Consider the following 21,340-nt stretch of genomic DNA (forward strand, 5'->3'; position numbering starts at 1 on the left):
ACAAGTCACATGGCAGGAACAGCTCTAGACCTTGCCAGGCCACGCTGGAAAATATGCTTTAGGCTACCCAACTGGTACTCCCCATACAGTAGCCTATGGATGGTGGCTATTCTGTGAGAGACTTGCCACTCCTCCTCAGGAAAATGAGAGAAGTCAGGAGAAGATACATAGTAAGTCTATGTGTCACTGTTCCTGGTGGTAACAGTTCCTTGCTAGGAAAACATTTTCCACATTCTGATTATATACATATTATATATTTTATTTAAGAAATCATGATAATAGCAAATGATCATCCCTCTGCTTTGCACCCCAGCCACACACACATCTTTAACATGTCAAAATAAAGATTTGGCACACTTCCAAATCTGTTTTGGAATTTCATGAGATTTAAAGTTCTGAGCTGCTCAACAAAACTGATACTGAGCCCTTCTCTAGTACTGCAGAGCCTGGCTAAGCCAGGAGTCACTATGAATTTACTCCTGTCTGAACCCAGACTCTAGGCAGCTTCCACATCTAAGGAAAAACAAGAAGCAAGGAAATAAGAATGACTAGGGAAATGCCTGTCTAACATATAAACAGTTTTGTGATTTTTCCAAACGAGTGAGAAAGTGCTAGTTGCAGAGAATACTTCATTTCCCTTAAAATTGAAATGGGAAAGTAAAATATTGATCTAATCATTGAGATCAAATTTTTTGATTTAATATTAGATCAAAATATTGAGATTATTATAATTATAGCAGAAATATCAAGAATCTGTAAGGTTGAAATAAATTATATTTGCCATTATGACACAAAACTGTTTTAAAATATTAAGATTATTATTGATTATTGTAAAAGGTAAGTGATGGGAAGAAGGGCAAAAATAAAGCTAATTCCATACAGTTCTTTTTGAACTGTAGTGTTTGATGTCTACACAGGCCTATGTTTTATCCTAATTTACATCTTCAGTCTATACCAGAGTGTGCCTGAATGTGACATGTGTTCAATAAACTTTTTTGAGCTGAATTAGTAAAAACAAAAAGATGGGAGACGGAAAAAAAATGGTGTGACGAGTGTTAAATACTAAAACATCTGTACTTTGAAGAAGCCATAAACTTCTGATTGTTAAGAAAGGGAAGAGACACTATAGCAGAGAAAAGAGGAAGCAAAAATAAACTTAGAAATGAAACTAATTCAAAAAAATTCAATTTGATAACCAATCAGGACAAGGGTAAGTAGATTTTTAAAAGGCCAAAAATGAATGTATGTGCTACAGTGAAAACTCAAAATAAGGAAGATACACATACAGAGAAAAATAAAAGAGTAGATTTAGATTAAGATATACTTTCTATGTTCCATGAGAAAAGCATGTGAAGCAGATAAAAATTATTTTATAATAAAAATAGTCACCCCTCAAGAGAATGAGAAGACAAGTCATAAGCTGAAAGAAAATATTTACACAAGACATATCTGAGAAAGGACTGTTCTCCAAAGTGTGCAAAGAACTCTTAAAATCAACAGTCAGAAAATGAACAATCCAATTAAAAATGGGCAGAAGACCTAAACAGATACCTCACCAAAAAGATATACAGATGCCTCCACCCCCCCCCCAAAAAAAAACCCACCAAAACCCATATGAAAAGATAATCAACATGTCATTTGGGAACTGCAAGTTAAAACAAGGAGATACATACCACTACACATGTATTAAAATTGTCAAAATCCAGCACTGACAACACTCAATGCTGCCAAGGATGTGGAACAATAGGAACTCTACTTCACTGCTGGTGGGAAAGCAAAATGTAGTCACTTTGGAAGACAACATGGCAGTTTTTTTTTTTTTTTTTTTTTTTTTAACAAAACTAGACGTATTATATTCTTACTATATTATCCAGGATTGTATTCATTGGTGTTTACTCAAATGAGCTGAAACATATGTCTACACAAAACCTATGGATTAGCAGCTTTCTTCATAATTGTCAAAATTTGGAAGCAACCAGGAGGTTGCTTGCAAGTGAACAATAATGGATAAAGTGTGATACATACAGACAATGGAATATTCAGCACTAAAAAGAAATGAGCTCTCAAGCCATTAAAAAAATTAAGAAAACTTACTTACCTGCATATTACTAAATGAAAGAAGCCAATCTAAACAGCTTACACACTGTATGATTCCAACCACATGACATTCTGGAGGAGGCAAAGCTATGGAGACCGTAAAAAGATGGGTGGTTGCCAGGGGTTAGGGAGCAGGAAGGGCTGAACAGGCAGAGCACAGAGGATTAGCAGCTACATATATTTCACAATAAAAAAAGAACCTCTGGGGTACCTGAGTGGCTCAGTCAGTCAAGCAGGGGGTGCCTGCTTAAGATTCGCCCTCTCCCCTCTGCCCCCACACCCCGCTCACATGTGCATACACACATCTCCAAAAAGTTAATACAGAAAACATTAATAAGTTAGCATTTTAGCAACTAGCTGACATTTGAAATTAGAAAGCTCAAAGTCACACAGAAGGAATCATGAAAATAAGCAGCATTTCCTAGTTGTAGCTCTTTCTACTGGCCCCTCCTCAGCCCATTGCCAGGCCTTCCTGCTGCTCTTCCAGCGTCCCAGGCTGTGGGGCCAGCGGTGGGGCCTCTGCACTTGATCCTCCCTCAATATGTAGCGCACAGCCCCACTAACAGCTCTCTGGAGTGGGGACCTCATGGATAGATTTCTCTTTCGTTTTTTTTTTTTTTTTAAATGATATACTACATGAATTTGTATGTCATCCTTTCACAGGGATTAATGAATCTTCTCATTAAGGTTACCATTCTGGTAATACATGCTTGCCCAAGAGAGGACAAGATTTCTTTTTTATTTGAACTGGACTCACGATTTTACTCCCAGTGCCTAGCATGGTGCCTGACAAGGGGACACTCAAATATTTGTTGAAGAAAGCAACAAATGAACTCAGAAGACAAGGAAAACTATCACAACATTAAAATTTGACTTTAAAAAATGTTAAACAGGGATCCCTGGGTGGTGCAGCGGTTTGGCGCCTGCCTTTGGCCCAGGGCACGATCCTGGTAGACCCGGGATCGAATCCCACATCGGGCTCCCGGTGCATGGAGCCTGCTTCTCCCTCTGCCTGTGTCTCTGCGCCTCTCTCTCTCTCTCTGTGACTATCATAAATAAATAAAAATTTTAAAAAAATAAAAAAAATAAAAAATGTTAAACATATTCATGTCTTTTTTTTTTTAATGATTTTATTATTTTATTCATGAGAGAGACAGGCAGAGACATAGGCAGAGGGAGAAGCAGGCTCCATGCAGGGAGCCTTATGTGGGACTTGATCCCAGATCCCAGGATCACGCCCTGGGCCGAAGGCAGATGCTCAACCACTGAGCCACCCAGGCATCCCCATATTCATGTCTTAATAGAAAACAATACTGAGGCGGTTAAAAAAGACTCAAGTGCTTCTACATATAATGACATATTTAGGTCAGAAATGTGTTTTTCCTTTTTTGTACTGACCATAAAAATTCCATAATACTTCTTTATAGAAATAAATCCATTTCATATGGCAAAAGGAATGGGAGAGACATTCACAGACAGAAACTAGTTCTCCCCAAATTTTCAATTAGATATAGAATGACTACATATTGGTGATAATAACAGATCAAATGATCTCAGAAAAGAAACTAAAACCCAGAAATAAACATTAAAAACAACAACAACAACAACAACAACAAAAAGCATTTAAAACCCAGGAAGAAACATAGAAAAATTGAAGAATTTAAAAGATTAGTCTTTTAGCATTTCATTGTAGAAATTTCCAACATACACAAAAATAGAAAAGTGTCATTTCACCAAATAGGAGATACACCTGGCAAGTAAGCACATGAAAAAATGTTCCTACTCATCAGCCACTAGAGGAATGCAAGTTAAAACCACAATCAGGTCCACACATACATCAGAATGGCCAAAAAATAAAAATAAATAAAAAAAATAGTGACACTATCAAATGTGGAAGATGCAGAAAAACTGGACCACTCATACACTGGCATGTGGGAATTTAAAATGTACTGTTATTCTGGACAACAGTTTGACAGTTCCTTATATACAACCATAAAAACCAGCAATTGTTCTACTGGACATCTATCTCAGAGAAGAGATGTACATTTTTTAAAGAACCTGTATACTTTTATAGCAGCTTTATTCAAAATAGCCAATAACTGTAAACAACCCACAAGTCCTCCAACAGGTCAAAGATTACACTGTGGTATATCCATACCATGGGATACTACTCAGCAATAAAAAAGGAATGACCTACTGATACATGCAAACCTCGGGTTAATTTCCAGAGAATTAAACCAAGTAGAAAAAAGTCAATCCCCTAGGTTACATATTGTCTGATTCCATCTATATAATATTCCTGAAATGACAAAATTATAAAATGGAGAACAGCTTAGTGGTTGCCAGAGATAGGCAGGGAGGGAAATGCCAGAGATTAGGCAGGTAAGTGTGGTTATAAAAGGACAATATGAGGGATCCTTGTAGAGATGGAAACTGGAAACATTCTTTAGCTTGACTATACCAATGCCAAAATCCTAGTTGGATATTCTATTATAATTTTGTAAGACATTAACATTCTGGGAAAATTGGCAAAGGGTACACAGAATCCCCATGTATTACTTCTCAAAACTGCATGCATATAAATCTACAATTATCTCAAAATAAAAACCTCAATTATAAACTCTGAGAATATAGGTAGGGACACCTGGGTGGCTCAGTAGGTTAAGCATCTGCCTTTGGCTCAGCACCCTGGGATCGAGCCCTGAGTTGGGCTCCTTGTACAGTGGGGAGTCTGCTTCTCCTTCTCCCTCTGCCCCTGTCCCCGTGCTTACTCACTCTCTCTCAAAAAAATAAAATCTTAAAAAAAAAAGAATATATAAAAATAAAGCAATAATATATTCCCATGCTTGCCTGTCAAAAAAGATATTATACACATAAAAATACAAGTTCTGCTATGAATATTACAATAACCAAAGACAGAAACAAAAGTAGCTAAATACAGCCCTCACTTCATAATCAGATGCAAAAACTAATATAGATATTCTGAAAAGAATTTGACACCAATAATGAAAGCAACAAAAGCATAAAACTCTACCTATCATAGGTTCTCATGGCAATTACAGTTAAATTTAAAAAACAGAAAAGTAAATTAAGGTTAAGTATCAAAAATGACAGCAACACCAAAATGCTGCAGCTCCTTGATATTGAGGGCCCAGGGGAACAAGACACTCACAAACTGGACTGACTTATTTTTAAAAGCCAATTCAAACATGGCAATCACAAAAAGAATGAATGCAATTTTGAGAAAATATGGAATCTTACAATATTTCACAATAATGACAAGTGTAAGCTCCAAGAGGTAATAAAAGACTCAAGCTTCAAAAGTATCTTTTTTTTTAATTTAAAGATTTTATTTTTTCATGAGAGACAGAGAGAGAGAGAGAGAGAGGCAGAGACACAGGCAGAGGGAGAAGCAGGCTCCATGCAGGGAGCCTGACGTGGGACTCGATCCCAGGACTCCAGGATCACGCCCTGGGCCAAAGGCGAGCGCTAAACCACTGAGCCACCCAGGGATCCCCCAAAAGTATCTTTGAAGAGATAGCTATTTCTTCTTCACATAGTTCAGAAAAAGAGTTAAATGATTTACAAGAGACATCCAACACATGGTAAGAAATAAAGAACATAAAGATAAAAATTAAAAGGAAAAGACGACAATACACATTCTATGATATGGGGAACTCAACCAAAGGCCATAAAAGAGAATTAGTCATTAAAAATTATTGGAACCATGCACATTTGGGAGACTTGCAAAATTTAAAAGCATTTATTTACAATTCATATGCCACCACTTGAAAAAAAATTGAAGCAGTTTATTACAAAGACATAATATTAACTGGTATGATAAAATAAACAGAAAAGCAGGGCACGTGGGTGGCTCAGGTCATAATTCCGGGGTCCTAGGATTGAGCCCTGTGTCAGGCTCCCTGCTCAGCGGGGAGTCTCTTTCTCCCTCTCCTCCCCGATTGTGTTCTCTTTTGCTTTCTCTGTTATCTCTCTCTCTCAAGTAAATAAAATTTTTAAAAGAAAAAACAAAAACTAAAAAGGGGGAGTTGATTTTACAGATGTAGGACTAAGTTTCTCAACAATGACATGCTGAATGATTTGGGCTGGATAATTCTGCTATAGGTAGCTGTTTGATGCATTCGAAGTATTAGCAGCATCCTTGGCTTCTACCCACTACATGCCAGTAGCATTCTCCCCGCACCCCAGATGTGACAATCAAAAATGTCTCCAGACACTGCCAAATGTCCCCTGAAGGGCAAAACTGGCCTTTGATGGGGATCACTGACCTAGGCTGGTAGAGCCACCGCAACGGAGAATAAATTTAGCTTTAGCATCTCAAAAGCTGAGAAACAAAGGCTAATAGTGTTTTGGGACTCTGTCAGGACACTCTCTGGTAGAAGCATATTATTTCACTGGCAAAGATTTTTTTCCAGCACTAGGTTTTAACAGAAATTTCATTTCCCAATTTTTACTGACTATAGAGTTACAGAAATAGTCTTCATCTAGCTATATCTTATCTATTAAAAAAAGCAAGGAAAGGAATACTATGCAAATACAGCTCAGCAAAGGCATTTTTGTGGGAAGCAAAGCTAAGAGGGGTGAAAATGTGGCTTTCTGATGGATCCAGTTTGCTACAAACAGGACCTTAAAATTCTAGGACAGCTATCTCATGTCATTCACTTAATGTCAACTGCATATTTTTGTACACTTACAGCTGAGTAAAACAGGTATTCATATCAACAATAATCAAAATTAAATATTTTATTTGTTTGAGAGAAAGCTAGAGTGAGAGAGAGAGCACAAACAGGGGAGAACGAGAAGCAGGCTACCCAATGAGCAGGGAGCTTGATGTAGGGCTCGATCCCAGGACCCCGGGGGTCAGAACCTGAGCTGAAAGCAGACGCTTCACTGACTGAGCCACCCAGGCACCCCAACGATAACTAAAATTAAAAGGAAACAAAGAATAAAATTGTTAGGGAGGTATGTTTTTCACCCTTTAAAAAATGTCTATTAATACTGTATTTTGTTTGTACAAAGGAAAAATATTTCACTTGAAAAAGACAATTTGCTCTACAGATTTTTGTGAAAGTTTTGAAGAAAAACATTTAAAACCACTGAATAAACACATGGACAATAAATAACAGATATTTATTTATTTTAGAAGACTATTATAGTTCAGCAAATCTTATAGAAACTGAATTTTAATCTTGTATATGCTAGATCATGTTAAACATTAAATGCCAAGTAAAGGGAAAAGTCTGTTTCTATGTGTTTAATTATGGCCTTGGACTTAAAACCTGGGTAACAAATGTATATGCATACATATATATTATTTTATTATCTATTATATATATGTCATTATGTTTATGTATAGAAGAACAGTATGTTATTATATATGTCACATATATAAAACAACACTATTAGACTAAACAAAGCAAACTGCCCAATATTCCAGATGGCACTGTAACAGTAATTACTGGTGGATAAGAGGGCTGAGGCCAAAACAAGGGAACTGGTGAACACTTTTTTATTTTATATATTTATGAAGTATTTTTTTTTTGCAGTACGCCTGCATAACTTTTAAATTAAATATTTCTGATTCAACATCAGTTTAAATTTCACAAATATTATGTTTCACTTCAAAGATGCATACTTTGCAAACTTACTTTCAAGTTCTCCAATTAAAGCAAGGAAACAAACAAAACAAAGAAAGAACCTATAGAAGGAAATCAGAACAGGTCCCTAAGAGGGAATGCCCTAGCCAGACCCTCTCTTTTCATCACCTTTTTTGCTCCTCTAGACACACCTGCCCTAACTACCCACAGGTTTAGAGCTCCCATCCAGTTTCTGCCTCCAGGACTCCACGATGGCTCAGCATCCAAGCATGGCCCATCTTTATTTTTACTGTGACAAAATATGCGCAACATAAAATTTACCGTTTTAACCATTTTTAAGTGTCACATTCACAATGTTGTGCAATCCTCACCACCATCTCCAGAACTTTTTTCATCTTCCCAAACTGAAATTCTGTCTCCATTAAACTCTCAACGTCCCATTTTCCCTCCTTCCAACTCTTGGCAACCACCATTGTATGTTCTGTCTCAATGGATATGACTTCTAGGTACCTCATGCAAGTGGCATCATATGTTATCTGTCTTTTGTGACAGGCCTATTACACTTAGCATAATGCCTTCAGAGTTCATCCAAATTGTAACCAAGTGTCAGCTTTTTCTTCCTTTTTAACTTCAGGATGAATAATATTCCATTGTGTGTAAACACTACATTCTGTTTATCCATTCATCCTTCCATGGACACCTGGGTTACCTTTACCTTTTGTCTACTGTCAATAATGTGGCTATGAATGTGGATGTACAAATACCTGTTTAGGACCCTGCTTTCAATTCTTTTGGGTACATACCCAGAGTTGGAATTTCTGGATCATACAGCAATTCTATGTCCTGCCCCACCTTCGAACCTCTCTCTTAATTTACTCCCCCAATTAAAACATACTCCTCATCTGTCTTATTCTGCATGGAGGTACTGTCAGAGAGCCATCACTTGGAAAGCATCTAATCATGACAATATATTAATAGCTGACAAGGCTTAATGTATTACCTCTCCCAGAGACATCTGCATTTTAACCAAAGAACATCTTAAGGAAAATGACTTCATCAAATGGTAGCTTTTCAAAGCTGGAGCAGGCTGAGGGTGGAAGGGGGGCGGACATTGAGGGCAAGACCCTAATCTCTCAGGAACTCTCAGTACAGTAATTCTAATTTTCTCTTTTCTCATTTCAAAATGTAGACTCCTCCCTCCTGCTCTGTCCTTGATGCCACCCTCTGTTACCTTCTCCACTGTATTTATTAATCTGCCAACAGGAATATCCTACTATAAACCCTCTCAACAATGCTTCCTGGGGGTTCCTCCCACCAGGCATTGTGCTTAGGTGCCAGGGAAGCAGGATGATCCTAGTGGAGTCAGAGATAGACCCAAATAGAATCTCCATTTTCTTTTTAGTCCTCTTCCTCCACCTGGGTTTCCAGTGTCTTTTAATGGCCCTGCATTCTTCCTATGCTCAAGGGCTTAGAGCATTTCCAGCTTATTTAATACCTTCACCATGTCCATTTACTCTGCATCCAGAATAGGTCTTGCTAGTGTCCTCTCCTCCAGCCCATCCCATTAGACTAAGCTACTCAGGCCCTGCCTGCAGTGGCCACTCGGGTCCCCTGCCCACCATCCTGTGGTGCCATGCCCTCACTGCACTGCAGTCTGTGCTTGCAGTGGGCCACGGCACTCTATTACCTACAAAATGTATTACAACAGTCAGTTTAACTTAAAAAACCGACTCCAAATTACCTTTGGAGCATTACCCCCTCATGCCTTCCCCTCCTTAATGTGCTCTTGTCAAATGGAATCAAGTGCTGTTGCTGAACAGCCTGAAATACTTCACCTGTGACTTTGTACACCCTAACCAATCAACTGAGAGGACTCTGATTCTCCCCAAAGACTTTTCCTCTGAACTCCCCTTCCAGTCTATCTGCTCCATCACTACTGCCTATCTCGATCTCAGTTTGTCTCTGAAAACCCTTGCTCTCCTGACAGCTATAAAAACTCTTCTTCCCCTTCCTGCTCAGCCTCTCCAGCCATCCCTCCCCCTTGCACCCCAACCTCCTAGAACTTCCTTCAGTGTTTTAAGTGCCCAGTTCTTTTTGGCCCAGGGGCTTTCTGGCAGTCTGGTCGGAACTCCCCCACACCCCTCACCACCCACATCCTCCTTCAGGTATCATTAGTCCCTGGAAGGAGCCACCCCTGACTGCAGTTCCCTCTTACAGTCTCCTAGTGCCTATTTCTGTTTGCAGGACATCCACTTACTAAATTTATTATTAGGTATTTTTATTTTTATTCAATTTATCTGATTATTTGTGTTTTCTACCCCATACCCTAGAGGACAATGACTATGCCTGTAATGATGACTATTTTATCCCCTGTATCCAGTAATACATTACCTGGCACATTACAGGGGCTTAAAAATGGATTTATTAAATGCATTATCATTTAGCTCTTTGTAGCTTAGTCTATCCGCCTTTCCCTACTGGGGAAGGTCCTTATACAGCCTGCAATTGATCAGCCTCCCCACCCTATTTTCCCTCTCCCTTTCTTCCTTGAAAAAAGAGGAGAGATTTGGAAGAAGGGGGTGGTGGGAAGCAGCTCTGAGAAACAGTTCAAGGAACACTAGAATCTAGAATACTTCAGAGAGAAGACTATCAATATGAGGAGTAAACTGTGTTAATTCATGAACAGGATGATTTAAGAAAAAAAAAAAAGATCAGTGAACTCTTTTCTGTAAATTAAAATTAAGACAGCCAAAATAAAGAATTCAAGAGAAGAAATAGAAAATAAAGTTGAGGAAATTTCTCAGAAAGGAAAACGTAGTGTCACAATTTGATGACAGTGATCACAGCCAGAACCTACATATAAAGCACCACGTGCCAGGCGTGAATAAGCCTCACACCTACCTGATGAAGGTGCTGTTATGATTTTCAAAATGAAGAACGGGAAAGGTAAGAAAATTAAAGGATCAGTCTGGGAAATCTAAGAACCAAAATCTTTTGCTTCCAGAAAGAAACAGAAAATACAATGGAAATGAAATGATCCTATGAATACATGCAAGAACTAAGAGAGCAGGGAACAGAAGGGACAGGACCCCTGTCTTTTAGGAATCTGTGTGGAAATATTTACAGATGAACCTGTGTGAGGTCTTGGGTTCCCAGGGGGAGATGCAGGGAGGAGGTGGAGACAGTTGAGGTACTACCAGCTAGGATTTCTGTGCAAGCACAGGAATTCTGACATGTCCACTGTGCAGATGCCATCTGTACACCAGGTGACAAGGTCAGGCTTGCAGATAAGAATGTGGAAAGCAATATTTGGAGGAACAAGGTTACATGAGGTTACCCGGGGGACAGAAAACAGAAAACAGCAGAGGATCTAGAATGGATCTGTGGAACACTTTGACATTTAAAGACCAAACGGGAGATACTTTACTTTTCAGTTGTGATAAAACCACAAATAATATATATTTGAAACAAACAATAAAATATATTTTATTGTATAAAGGAAAATAAGCTTCTGACTTCTGTGCAGTACATATTAGAGGAGCTTTCATTCTGTTTGCTACCAAAAGAACATGTTACAGGAGAAGAGATTTTTTACACAGATGATCACTTGTGAGCTATAACCATTTGAAAAGGTTTTCAGGAGTCGGTTACATAGAAAGGAAAGGTGAACAGAAGACCATGATCAAGCACACTAGTTACCAAAGAAATGTTATTCATTATTAACAAGGAAACATTTCTCAAAAATTACAAGGGCTGGTGAAAAGGTATAGAAAAAAGAACTCTCATCCACTGCTGGTGGGAATGTAAATTAGTAAAGCCTCTTTGGAAAGCAATTTTGCAACTGTACCAAAATTTAAACCCAGTTATTTTTAACCCAACAATCCCACTTCTGAGTATATAATTGTCCTAAAGAAACCTTAATGCATGTGTCAAAGTGAAAAGACATTCGCAGCAGCACAGTAATAGCAAAAAATTAAAAATAGCCTAAATGTCCATTAATGGGAGAAGAAAAAAGTAAAATGTGATATATCCATCTGATGGAACACTATCTAGTAGTTAAAAAATATATCATTATCAGTATACTTCAAAAACACAATGATAAATGGAAAAAAACAATGCAGAATGGTATATATTGTATAATACCATTTCTACAAATTTTAAGATTCATGACAGTGGTTACCTGTGGGGAGGTTGAGAGAGAAGGGACTGGAACTGGGAAGGCATATTAAAGGAGCTTCAACTTCAGGTAAGATGAGATTATTTCTTCCTGGTACTCTATGGTACTCTGGCTTGTTCAAAGGCATGTATCTAAGTTATATGCCCAATATTTTTTTTTAAAGATTTTATTTATTTATTCATGAGAGACACAGAGCGAGAGCGAGAGTGAGAGAGGCAGAGACATAGGCAGAGGGAGAAGCAGGCTTCAAGCAGGGAGCCTGACGTGGGACTCGATTCCAGGTCTCCAGGATCACAACCTAGGTCAAAGGTGGTGCTAAACCACTGAGCCACCTGGGCTGCCCCTATATGCCCAGTATTTAAAGAGAGAGAGAGAGAGAGAGAGAGAGAGAGAGAGAGTATAATTACTTAGTGCTAAAATAACAGTTTTTAAAAGTTAAGAAGATGTGGTACCATTGGTCATTTTAAAAAAATTCTTCCCAATCCATTATTATCTTCAGTATCTGGAGAAAGAATCTGATAATAATATATTCATTATTAGGCATTTTTAAAAAGATTTTATTTATTTATTTATAGAGACACAGAGAGAGAATGAGAGGCAGAGACACAGGCAGAGGGAGAAGCAGGTTCCATCCATGCAGGGAGCCCACGTGGGACTCGATCCAGGGTCTCCAGGATCACGCCCCGGGCTGCAGGTGGCGCAAACCGCTGAGCCACCAGGGATGCCCTATTAGGCATTTTTAACAACCATATCTAAATGTTACCACTGAACACAAAGGAATACCTTCAGAGCCAAATACAACCAAATAATGAAGTACTCATTTGGCACCAGCCTCTAAATTGAAATATACAAGTCTCCTAAGCTTTTGAGTGTGATGTATCATCAATGTCATATCTGACAGAGCACTGAAAATATTCTTTAGTGAAAAATTTTACTGTAATTTCTGAGTCAGTACTCAAGTCTAAATATCTGATAGTCACTTGCTGCCATTTTCAAGGAATGATACTTCTGAGGTAGGACTTCTTAATTTAACAGAAATTAAGTAAAAAAACAGAAACCACCTTGATGTCTCAAGCTGTCACTGGCCTGGAGACAGATGCATGTGAAAAGTCACAACAGTATGATACTGGACAATAAAAGAAAACTAAATTATGTTTATTTTAAATATTGTAACATGTTTTTAGAAATTAAACAGATAGTTCACATGTGTGCTGAATACCCACTACACAGTCTTCCTAAGATGTAAGGAAGCATTAGGTAGAGAGCCAGAGATAAGGCAGGAAAGGAGATGGGGGAAAGCCAAAAACACACCTGGGACTATTTTAACATTCTGCCTAGGGTGGCTCTGCACCCAGACAGAGGAAATGCTCTTCTTCCTCCTCCAACACACTTCACACATCTATGACTCAACTCTCAGGTCACTTTACAACACTGTTCACATGAGGGAAAATATTTTAAGTAAAGCAGATTGATATGCATATTTTGCCATTATTATAACAACACTGAGAAAAGAAAATGAATCATACAATAATGATAGTAATAATTATATTTTGCATTTGTGTAACACTCCAACGATAACAATATAAAGAATAAAAACCATAGCTGAGACTGTTTTTTCTATTCAAGGAAACCAGCTAGTACTGCTAACAACAGCAAGAGCATCAGCATTAAGAAGGAGGCTGTAAGTTAACTGCATCTTACCCAGCTGGTTCTTCATCCCCATGAGCACAGAGTTCATGTGAGCTTTGGAAGCATAGAGCTTGCTCACAGCCTTCCTTGACCTGATCATCTCCTTGGCTAGGACCACACAGACGTCCTTCTGACCCTTCTTGGCAGCATCTTTCACTGACCGTTTTACTTTTTCTTCTTCTCTTTGGATATCTAAATTTAGAACATAACACAAAACACCAAAAAATTAAAGGTAAACCAGAAAATGTATTGGCACTCAAATCTGTTCTGATGGTGATCTAAATATGTCTATTAAAATCAAAACAATGGCCAGCTGGCTGGCTCAGTCAGTGGAGCATGGGATCCTGGATCTCGGGGTTAAGTTTAAGCCCTATGTTGAGTGTAGAGATTACTTAAAAATAAAATATTAAAAAAAAATTAAAATAACAGGAAAACAGAGAGGGAGGAAGATATAAACAAAATCAAAACAACTACTGCAATGGATTTCCATTATTTCCAAAAACAGTATTAAAGTAACTTAAAAGGGGCACCTGGGTGGCTCAATGAGTTAAGCATCTGCCTTCAGCTCAGGTCATGATCCTGGTTCTGGGCCCCCAGACAGGCCCCTTGCTCAGTGGGAGTCTGCTTCTTCCTCTCTCACTGCCCCTCCCCTTGCTCTTGCTCTCTCTCCCAAATAAATAAAATCTTAAAAAAAAAATAACTTAAGAGTAAAAAGGTAAGTAAATCCTACTATAATATCAGGCAAAATTTCAAAACTGTTGAATTCGTAATTATTCTGCCGTCAGCCTCCTGGTCAACATTCACCTGTGGGCCTCCTTCACCCACCTCTCTCCTGGGCTTCTATTTCAACTGCTAGGATATGACTCGGCAGGGCGTGGGCCACTTCCTCCACAAGTGGGCGCCAAGTGTCTCTTGAAGATGCAGAACCAGTGCCCTCTTCCAGGAGGTACAGAAGCTGCCCCAAGAGGAGTAGGGCAAAGCCCTGGACCCCACAGGAAACACCACGCTCCTGCAGAAAAAAACTGAACCAGGACCTTTGGTGTCTGCAAGCCTGGAGTTCTGAACAGGCAGACCTCCACTTCCTGGAGAACCACTTGTTAGATGAGGGGGTGAAACCCATCACCTGAATCATCTCCACACGCCAGCCGGCCACCAGGCTGGGTGATGATCTCTTCAAGGGCTCATCTCTCAAGTAAAACTAAGAGCCTGCAGAGACCGGTGGCCTTTGAGGGGCCCCTGTTACCCCCTCTGGTGTCTGGGCTTCTCTCTGAACCTCTTCCTACAGCTACCAGGCAGCTTTTTAACCACTCTGGAGACCTTGCCTTGCCCAAGCCCTGGACCAAATGGAAACATTTTTCATGGCAGAAACAAGAAATCTGAAACTCAAATCCATTAAACAAGAACTCCCCATTCCCTCCTCCCACCAGCCCCTGGTAACCATCATTCTACTTTTTCTGCCTTTATGAGTGACTATTCTAGGTACCTTATATAAATAGAATAATAGAGTATTTGTCTTTTTGTGACTAGCTTATTTCACTTAGCATCCTTAAGGTTCATCCATATTGTTGCATGTATCAGAATTATCTTTCTTTTTATAAATCTTTTTTTTTATTTTTTAAAATTTTATTTATTTATTTATTCAGAGAGAGAGAAAGAGAGAGAGAGAGAGAGGGGGCAGAGACACAGGCAGAGGGAGAAGCAGGCTCCATGCAGGGAACCGACGTGGGACTCCATCCCAGGTCTCCAGGATCACACCTCCGGGCTGCAGGTGGTGCGCTAAACCGCTGTGCCACTGGGGCTGCCCTACCTTTCTTTTTAAAGCTGAATACTACTCCATTGCATGTATATACCAAATTTTGTTTATCCATTCATCCATCCACAGGCATTTGGGTTGCTTTTAACTCTTAGCTATTGTGACTAATGATGCTATGAACATGTGTACAAACATCTCTTGGAGGCCCTTTCAAATCTTTTGTGTACATACCTATATACATATTACCACAGACTGGGTGGCTTAAACCACATCAATTTATTTCTCACAGTTCTGGAGGCTTGAAGGTCTAAGATCAAGGTGCCAACAAACAACATGGTTCCTCCTGAGAGCCTATTTCCTGGTTTGTAGATAGATACTTCTTGCTGTATCCTCACATGGTCAAGAGATACAAACATTCCGTCCACAATATTCTGCCTCTGCCCAAATTTATGTCTTTCTCACTTGCAAAATGTATTCATTCCATCCCAACCACCTCGAAAGTGGTAACTTGTTCTAGCATCAACTTTAAATGTCTAAAATCCAAAGTCTCATCTAAATATCACCTAAACCTTACACCTGAAACTAATATAACACTGTATCAACTATACTAAAAAAATTAAATAATTGATCAATAAACAGATATCTAAATCAGATATGGGTGAGACTCAAGGTATGATTGATCCTGAGGCAAAATTCCTCTCCAGCTAAGAACATGTGACAGGCATAGGATAGACATTTTTCAGTCCAAAAGGGAGAAATAGGAAAGAAGGAAGGAGTGATAGTCCCAAGCAATTCCAAAACATAGCAAGGGAAATTCCATGAGATCTTAAAAGATTTAAGAATAATCCTTTTTGACTCAATGCTCTGACTTCCAGACCCACTGAGGTGGCAACATCATCCCCATATGTTGGTGGGGCACCACCATGCTGTGGTTTTCTTGGAGCGCCCCTTCCCCCAATCTGAAGCTCTATCAGCCTGGGGGGGGGGGGTGTATCACACCCCCAGGGCTTTGCCCACAGTCCTTTATGGCTTTGGCTGGAGGCAGTTTCGATTACTAGAACCAAGGTGCTAGCCCTGATGATCTCTGAGTCAGCTTTTTTTTTTTTTTTTTTTTAAAGATTCTATTTATTTAGTCATGAGAGTCACAGATAGAGACAGCCAGAGACACAGGCAGAGGGAGAAGCAGGCTCCATGCAGGGATCCTGATGTGGGACTCGATCCCAGGTCTCCAGGATCACACCCTGAGCCGAGACAGACGCTCAACCGCTGAGCCACTCAGGCGTCCCATCTGAGTCAGCTCTTGGAACATTCTTTCCTTTCTGTAAAAAATAGTGCAGGTTTGAAGGCTAATAGTTTGCTTTATAATTCTGTCCTACAGAATCTAAATCTGAAAGCCTTCCTTCGTTCTGACCTATATCCATCTCCTTCAGTTCAAATTGGCAGTGATCTTGCTGGGGTCACTGAAGAAGTCCGTGGTTAACACACATTTTAATCTCCTTACCAAATGGCTGATCAGCCATACCCGTGGTGTGTGCTTCCCGACAGGCTTTCTCATTTTCTCCAATATGTATGGACTGAGACTGAGACTATGCCAAATCTTTAAGTTATGGTTCCTTTTTGTTTAACAATTTCTTCTTTGGAATAATAAAAGAATTCAGTAACGTTGGGGGTACAACACACAGAAATTGGTTGCATTTTTATACATTAATAACAAAGTAGCAGAAAGAGAAATTAAGAAAACAATTCTATTTATAATTGCACCAAAAAGAATAAATACCTAGGAATAATCTTAACCGAGGTGGCGAAAAGACCTGTACTCTGAAAACTATAAAACATTGATGAAAACAAAGAAGATGCTACAAACAAATGAAAAGACATTCCATGCTTACAACCTGGAAGAATTAATATTGTTAAAATGTCTATACTATGCAAAGCAATCTACAGATTCACTGCAATCCTTAACAAAGGACCCACAGCATTCTTCACAGAAACTAAAACAAATAATACCAAAATTTCTATGCAACCACAAAAGATCTTGAATAGCCAAAGCAACTTTGAGAAAGAACAGAGCTGTAAGTATCAGAATCCCAGATTTCAAAACACTATGGTACTGACACATACAAAAAAAGACATGTAGATCAACAGAACAGAATATAGAGCCCAGAAATAATCCCGTACTTACACAATCTATGACAAAGGAAGCAAGAATATACAATGGGGAAAAGATACTAGTTTCAGTAAATGGTGCTGGAAAGTTGGACACCTACTTGCAAAAAAAATTAGACTACACCACTTTCTTACACTATAAACAAAATAAACTCAAAATGGATTAAAGACTTAAATGTGAGACCTGAAATCATACAACTCCTTGAAGAAAACACAGGCAGTAATTTCTTTGACACTGACCTTAGTAATATCCTATCTAGAAAACTAGATAGGGCTCCTCATGCAAGGGAAACAAAAGCAAAAATATATTATTAGGACTACACCAAAATGAAAGCTTTTGCAAAGTGAAGGAAACCAACAAAAGGGCAACTTACTGAATGAGAGAAGATGTCTGCAAATAAGATATCAAAATAGGGGTTAATATCCAAAATATATAAAGAACTCACATAACACCACCAAAAAAAAAAAAAACCTCAAGCAAACACAAACAAAAACCACCCCAAACACTCTGATTAAAAAAAGGGCAGAGGATCTGAAGAGATATTTCTCCAAAGACATAGCCAACAGACACATGAAAAGATGCTCAACATTACTAATCATCAGGGAAATGTAAATTAAAGCCACAATGAGATATCACTTTTCATGTGCCAGGATGGCTAGAATCAAAAATATAAGAAACAACACTTGTTGGTGAGGATGTGGAGAAAAGGGAATCCTCATGCACTGCTGGCAGGAATGTAAATTGGTGCAGCCCTTGTGAAAAATAGGATGGTGGTCCCTCAACTTAAAAACAGAAATACCATATGATCCAGTAATTCCACTACTGGGTATTTACCTGAAGAATACAAAAAGACTAATTCAAGAAGATATATGCACCCCTGTTTATTGCAGCATTCTTTACAATAGCCAAGATTTGGAAGTAACCCAAGTGTCCACTGATACATGAATGGATAAAGTTGGGGTATATACATACAATGGAATACTACTCAGCCATAAAAAGGAATGAAATCTTTTCATTTGTGACATGGATGAACCTAAAAGTTATTATGTTAAGTGAATTAAGTCAGACAGAAAAAGACAAATACTGTATTATTTCACTTATATATGGAATCTTAAAAATAAAACAAATGAACAAACAAGAAGCAGAAACAGATCCATATAGAACAAACTTATGATTGTCAGAGGGGTGGGGAAGTGGGAGGATGGCCAAAAATGGGTGAAGGGGAATGGTATTAGATACAGAGTTCCAGTTATGGAATGAACGAACTTCCAGTTATGAAATGAATAAATCACTGGAGTAAAAGGGTACAGTGTAGGTTATTTTAATACTGTTTTATGGTAACAGATGGTAGTTACACTTGAGATGAAAATAGCATAATGTTAAGAGAAGTTGAAGCACTAAGTTGTATACTTGAAACCAATGTAACATTGTGTGTCACCTACAATAAAATAAAGGAAGAAAAGCAGCTCATTCTTCCTTTCTTCTCCTTCCATTTTACTATAAGCAGGAAGAACCAAGCCACCCATCTAATACTTTGTTTAGAAATCTCTTTAGCTAAATACACAATTTCATTGCTCGCAAATTCTAACTTCTACAAACACTAGACCCCAAACATATAAAGAAATATAAATTTCAGCCAAATTCTTTGCCATTTTATACACAAAGGTCTTTTCTCCATTGTCCAATAACATATTCCCCATTTCTGTCTGAGACTTCATAAAAATGGCCTTTAACATCCGTATCTTTACCAATATTATGTACATGGTTGCTTAAGTGTTCTCTAACAAGGTGAAGGCTTTCTCTCCAGCTTCTTTCCCCTCTAAGCCCTCACCAGAATTGCCATTAAAGGTCCATTCCTGGGATCCCTGGGTGGCACAGAGGTTTGGCGCCTGCCTTTGGCCCAGGGCGCGATCCTGGAGACCCGGGATCGAATCCCACATCGGGCTTCCGGTGCATGGAGCCTGCTTCTCCCTCTGCCTGTGTCTCTGCCTCTCTCTCTCTCTCTCTCTCTCTCTCTCTCTATCGTAGATAAATAAAAAATTAAAAAAAAAAAAAAGGTCCATTCCTGGCAAAGTAAGCTTTTCTCAGCATGCAACTCAATACTTTCTAGCCTCTATTTATTACCCGGTTCTAAAGCTGCTTCCACATTTTTAGATGTTTGTTAGAGTAGCACCCCACGTCATGGTAAGAATATCTGTATTAGGTCAGGCTGCTATAACAGAAACACCATAGATTAGGTGAATTAAACAACAGAATTTATTTCAAAATAAATTTTGGAGACTAAGAAGTCCAAGATGAAGGTGCTGGCCAATTCAGTTCCTGATAAGAGCCCTCTTTCTAGTTTGCAGATGGACCCCTTCTTGCTGTATGCTCACATGATGGATGGAGATTATCTTTCTTGTATTTCTTGTGATAAGGGCACTAACCCCATCCATAAGGGCTCCACCTTCATGGTCTAATTATTCCCAAATCCCCACCTCCTCCATACTATCACACTGGGGATTAGGACTTCAACATACGAATTTTGGGAGCAAAACAAACATGCAGTCCATAGTAATGCTCAAAAGTAGAACTGTGGAACCACATGGTAATTCTATTTTTAACTTATTGAGGAACAGCCATACTATTTTCCATAGCTGCTGTGTCATTTTACATTCCCACTGTGTCCACTGGTTTCAGTTTTTCTACATCCTTCCAACACTTACTATTTTCTGTTTTGTTTTGATGGATAGTAGCCATCCTAATGGGTCTGAGGTGTCATCTCATTGTGGTTTTGATGTGCATTTCCCTAGTGATTAGTAATTCTGAACATTTTTTCATGTGCTTATTCACCCCTTGTATATCTTCTTTGGAGAAATATTCTAAAAACTTAAAAGTCTATTCAAGTCCTTTGTCCAATTTTGAATAGCATTTTTTTTTTTTAGTTGAGTTCTAAGATATCTATCTATCGATCTATCTCCTGGATATTAATTCCTTATCAGATATGATTTGCAAATATTTTCTTCCATTTGGCAGGTTACCCTTTTACTCTATTTACTCTTTTCTATGTCTTTTGATTCATAAAACTTTTTAATTTTCATGAAATCTAATTTGTTATATTTTTGTTGTTGCCTGTGGCTTTGAGGTTGTATTGAAGAAATCACTACCAAGTCCAATGTCATGATGCTTTTTCCCTATGCTTTCTTCTAAGAGTTTTATAGTTTTAGGTTTTACATTTAGGTCTTTGACCCATTTTGAGTTAATTTTTGAATATGGTCTTAGGTAAGGGTCCAACCTCATTCTTTTGCATGTGGACATCCAGTTCTCCCAGCACCATCTGCTGAAAGGACTGTCTTTTCCCCATCAAACGGTCTTGGCACCCTTGTCAAAAATCATTTGGCCATATATGTAAGGATTTATTTCTAGGCTCTCTATTCTATTTCATTGGTCTTTATGACTGTCTGCATGCAGGAAGTACCCTGGTTTTATTTCTACAGCTTTGTAGTAAGTTTTGAAATGAGAGGGTTTGAGTCCTCCAACTTTGTTCTTTTTCAAAATTGTTTTAGCTCTTCCCTGAGAGTCTATATGAATTTTTTTTTTTTATATGAATTTTAAAATGGAATTTTCTACTTCTGAAAAAATCATTGGGATTTCTATAGGGATTGCACTGAATCTGCAGATCAGATTGATACCTTAACAATATTAAATATTCTAATCCATGGACACAGAATGTCTTTCCATTTATTTATATCTTTTTTTCAGTAATAATGTTTTTATAGTTTTCACCGTACAAGTCTTTCACCTCCTTGGTTAAGTTAGTTCCTAAGGATTTCATCTTTTTTGTTGCTACTGTAAATAGA

At 38.5% G+C, this 21,340-nt stretch overlaps 1 protein-coding gene across 2 annotated transcripts in view; it reads right to left on the minus strand.

Annotated features, from left to right (window-relative positions):
* CHMP3 (charged multivesicular body protein 3) overlaps positions 1–21,340 on the minus strand; it is a 57,592-nt gene that overhangs the window by 4,842 nt on the left and 31,410 nt on the right. For both annotated transcript variants that reach the window (XM_072770120.1, XM_072770121.1), the window contains one exon: positions 13,594–13,773. In XM_072770120.1, the coding sequence (XP_072626221.1) occupies positions 13,594–13,773 (180 nt within the window). The remainder of the gene's footprint in view (positions 1–13,593; positions 13,774–21,340) is intronic.

This window comes from Canis lupus, chromosome 12 (assembly GCF_048164855.1).
Source record: "Canis lupus baileyi chromosome 12, mCanLup2.hap1, whole genome shotgun sequence".
Taxonomy (NCBI): Eukaryota; Metazoa; Chordata; class Mammalia; order Carnivora; family Canidae; genus Canis; species Canis lupus.